A 4,299-nucleotide genomic window follows, 5' to 3' on the forward strand; every position below is an offset into this window, starting at 1 on the left:
AAATTTTTTCCTGTTTCATTTGGTATAAAGCATCCAGATACGGGCTGATGGTCAGAGGTTATCATCTCTGTTCTCACCTTAGCTATTTCCTTCCTTTCCCAGTATTTTCTCTTTCCTCTGATTTGAAATTCATCTTTGTCTGGCTCAAGGGACTCATTTTGGTAGCACTTCTCATCAGGAAGGTTATACTAAGCAATTGAAAAAATTAAATATGCTCTTTTGGCTTCAGGACCAGTCAGACAGAATTACTGCTGGGAACGGGAGGAGGAAGAACTGCAGATACCACTGCTTTTTTCCTTTGTAAGTGGTGTGTACTACCTTCTTTGAGTAAATTACTGAATTTTCCTTTTAATTATATTTGGTCACGGTTGTGTTCTGATCCTCTTATATGACAGGAATCCTACAAGACAGAAGCTCCTGTTGTATCTCTAACTTGAATCCATAGGTGCTTGCCTTTAAAAAAAGTTCCAGTGCTTGCTAGATATTATTATTAAAGCTGCTGCTTAGAGTGAGCACAGCACTGACACCTCAGACACTTTCAGCAGCCTTCAGTACAGTCAGTTCTACTGCAGTCTTTGTTCTTTATCATTTAGTTCCCTCATCGCACACAGCAGTATGACACTACGAAAGTGGCATACTGCAGAGGTGAGCTCTAGGGACTTTATGGAAGGTTTTCTGGCAGCAGAATAGATCACCGGTTTCTTAACACAAGCAAACAATTAAAGAAATTAATAAATTGATGCAATGAAGTGATTAAATAATATGGCTTAGCATGGACACGCTCAAATTCTCAGATGTAAACTTGTAATTCAGATTCTGAGGGAAACTCGTACTACTCTCAGACTCGTGTTTGAGATGTTGAACAGGAACAATGAGAGCTACTGGCTGTTATCTGAATGAACTTATTTTGCCTGAATTTTTCAAGATATTTTTAGTTTTCCTACAATAACAAATGATCCTCAGCTCTTTGATCAACTTGATTTTACAGCAAAGGAAGAGAAGGAAAAAAAGAGTAAGGAATTGCCATCTGTCATCTTTGGCTAATTATTTTGAGCCTTACCTTGTTTTATACGCTGCAGCACACTATTTTAGGACTTGTTAACTGAGAAGTCTACCCTGCAAGAGTATAAATGAGTTCACCTCTAGCAAGTTCCCCAGCTCTCAGCATGTTGTGGTGTCATTTCGTACAAACTTCCTTCCAACCTAATCTCATGATTTATTAGTTCAGTCAAGTCTATTTTATCCTGCTCCCTTAGCTGAAGTAGCTTTTCAGTGTAAGACTGTTTTGTCACTTTTTTTGTGGGTGTATGGGGAAGGAGAGGGAACAGGGCTGCATTTCTCCAAACTCCTGTTAGCAGTCCAGCACCTTGGCATTAGCTCCTCTGTAGTTTTCGGATGAGCCAGTAAATGAAGGAGTTTTCTGCAAGTGTGGAAGGACCCAATCAGGCAGAAGGTGTTAATTTGAAGAGATATTTTCAATACACACTGTGCTTTTTCAGCAGGGACCTAGGAGCCCTCTGCTTCCACCTGCCCTGCAGATGTAGCACCCCAAAGAATGATGCAGAGTGAGGAAGCAGCTTCACTGGTACAGACTTTCCCCAAAATTCCTCTTGTGCCCCAAGATATGGATTACCTAGACACAGGACACTTTTTTTTTTTTTTGTCTTATAGCTGAGATTCTTTAGTTGAACTGAACTGCTTTAGCATTATGGGTGAATTGAAACTTGTTTTTTTTTTTAACTCTCTTGCTGAAAGTTTTATAGTTTTCTCATTAATTTTTCTAAAGGTTAAGATTCACCAGGCTGGATAAAATAGAATCTATCCTCATTTTGTAAGCACTGATAGTTGTCACACTCACTATCTTTCATTTTCACAAACAAATGGTTTTTTTTTTTCAGTTCTCTTAGCAAGCTGATGTTTTTCAATATAATTGGGAAGTAAGTTTCCAGATAATTTAAAAAAATCCAGATTTGTTGAAACAGTGTGATTAAAATGTGAGTTAATCAACAGGAAAGAAACAAGCAAGCTTTCAGGAAATACTAAAATCTCTCTAAAAATGTAGTTCCATGTAAGCTTTTTAAAAAGCAGGGAGGGAAATGAAAATTATCTTTCAATTGCTGTTTATTTTTTTTTAACAAAATGGCTAAATAGCCTGAGTTAGATCCTGGATTTGTTCATTTTAAGCTTTGGTATCCTTGGAGATAAATTATGGTATTCTCCTCCACAAAAGTAAGCTTGTTTTCTTTGGAAAGTAAGAACTACAAGTGGACAGTGACAGTAGGAAAAGAGGTGGTTTTTTGTTTGTTTTTTTTTTTTTTTTAGAGAGCCCTACAGAAAGGCTACTAAATGTCATCCCAAGACTCTGATCTTCCACATAAGCATCCATGTAAAACCACCACATAATATCAAACTCTGTGTGATATTTATTTATTTGTTTATTTATTTAAAAAGACTTCCATGTATTCAATCAAACTGCAATCTGTGTCAAACATTTTGAAAAAATCCAGTTTTATATGCCCCGATTACATTTTGCTTCACTGGTCATCTCCAGGATTTAACAAGGACAAGCAGCGGAGCAAAGCTATGTTTGCATCAAGCTCATCTAAACTCAGGTGAGAGTAGAGTGCATGTGCAGAGCCCCAGGGGACCGAAAAACAGGAATTCAAACCACTTTTGTGTTTCTGATTCCACAGAGGGTTGACCATGCCAAAAAATACCAAAAGAATCTCACTTATGTCTTTCCTAGCAGCAATCTTAAAATGAAAATTCACACACATTATTCAAAGAAAATCAATAGACTGCAAGAAGGCAATCTGAAACTTAGCCTGTCTTTATTTTTCTGATCTTATTAATTTCCTGCTTTGAAATATATTTCAATGTTTCATACGTCATTGAAAGCAGGATCAGTAAATGACATTTTTTCTACATACCTATCACTTGAAACAAAGCCAAGCAACAAAGAACAAAGAGTATATTCGGGAGAAAAGTAGAAGAGAATCTAAGCAAAATATGAAAAAATGAATCATTACTTAAACTTATGGGCTGCATAGGAATATAAAGTAGAATCAGCTATAACTCCTCCATCCTTTCAAAATCTGTACTATAGCATTGAAAAAATCCTCACTTCGGGAGACTGAAGATTAATGTAAACCTGATAAAGGAGCGAGAGTATATACATACCAGGAATTAAGACAGGTGGGTGAACTGCCCAGATAACTGTGGCATCAAGGATGAAATGCAATGCATCTGCATTATAAAAACTATTCCAGCAGAAAAAAATATTAACTGGTAGTAGGCAGCTGTGGGTTTTGCAGCTTCTTAAACTACTTTCAGTTTTTATACACGTTAGTAACGATTATTAGAGACTTGGCTGAGGCAAGCATCTAGAGTACTATAATAAACAGATCTGTTGTTATTCCCCTAGTTCAGGAAAACATAGTACAACTGAACGATGAGAGACTACAGACTGACGTGAAGAAATGAAACAATTTTATGGACATCAGAAAGTTAGAAAGAAAGCATAACTTCACAAAACATCACTTATTAGTTACCTGTCCCAGAGAGTAGGTGAAGATTTTGCGAGCCTGCCCTGGAGAATTCTAGGTTGCCATAGGCAGGTTGGCACCCAGGAATTTCGTACCCTGCAGCATGAATAGAGGATAAACCATGGCTAGGTATGGCTCATAAGACATACGAGTGATAACCTAGCTAGATTTGCTGCATATTAGTAGGCTATGGCATAATTTGGTACTAATTATTATTCAGGATATCTTACTTTAAAGCAGTATTAAAACTACAAAACCAAGTGATGTTACAGCACACACATTTAGTGATTTTCTTGTATGACTATTGCAGGTCAGAATAAGTATTTATAATTGACCTTACGATGGCTGTAAAGGAGTGCTACTCCATCTGTTATACCGGAGAAGCATTTGGTCTTAAGATTTGTGAATTGAGCGCCTATATTTTTGCATAACAAAATCATCAGTTTACACAAATTGTGCTTCGTTGAAAGCAGGTCAGCAAATTCCTTCTGAGCACCATAGTGAGAACATGTTTAACAGCGTTAATTAAATCTGGGCTGAGGTTCAAGTTCCACATACGAGATTCCATGTTCGTTTACCAGCAGCAGAACAATAGCTGCAAAATATTTGCTGGAAATGAAAAGCACAAAGAGAGACAATCTGAGCTAGCATTATAAGCTATGAATAACACAAAGGAAAAGCAGATCCAGAGCCCAAGAGAAGGCCAGCGAGGCAGGCAAATTAGCAATGAGAACTGTTGCCCAACATTGCAGTG

The 4,299-nt window shown here is 37.3% G+C and overlaps 1 protein-coding gene across 1 annotated transcript in view; it reads right to left on the minus strand.

Moving 5' to 3' along the window:
* The window catches only part of BEGAIN (brain-enriched guanylate kinase-associated), a gene marked incomplete at its 5' end in the record, with an annotated part of 73,602 nt that extends 69,961 nt beyond the window's left edge, over positions 1 to 3,641 (minus strand). The window contains one exon of the mRNA XM_010135917.1: positions 3,552 to 3,641. Within this exon, the coding sequence (XP_010134219.1) occupies positions 3,552 to 3,641 (90 nt within the window). The remainder of the gene's footprint in view (positions 1 to 3,551) is intronic.
* Positions 3,642 to 4,299: the final 658 nt, after the last annotated feature.

Source organism: Buceros rhinoceros, unplaced genomic scaffold (assembly GCF_000710305.1).
Source record: "Buceros rhinoceros silvestris isolate BGI_N320 unplaced genomic scaffold, ASM71030v1 scaffold9745, whole genome shotgun sequence".
In the NCBI taxonomy this organism is placed as follows: Eukaryota; Metazoa; Chordata; class Aves; order Bucerotiformes; family Bucerotidae; genus Buceros; species Buceros rhinoceros.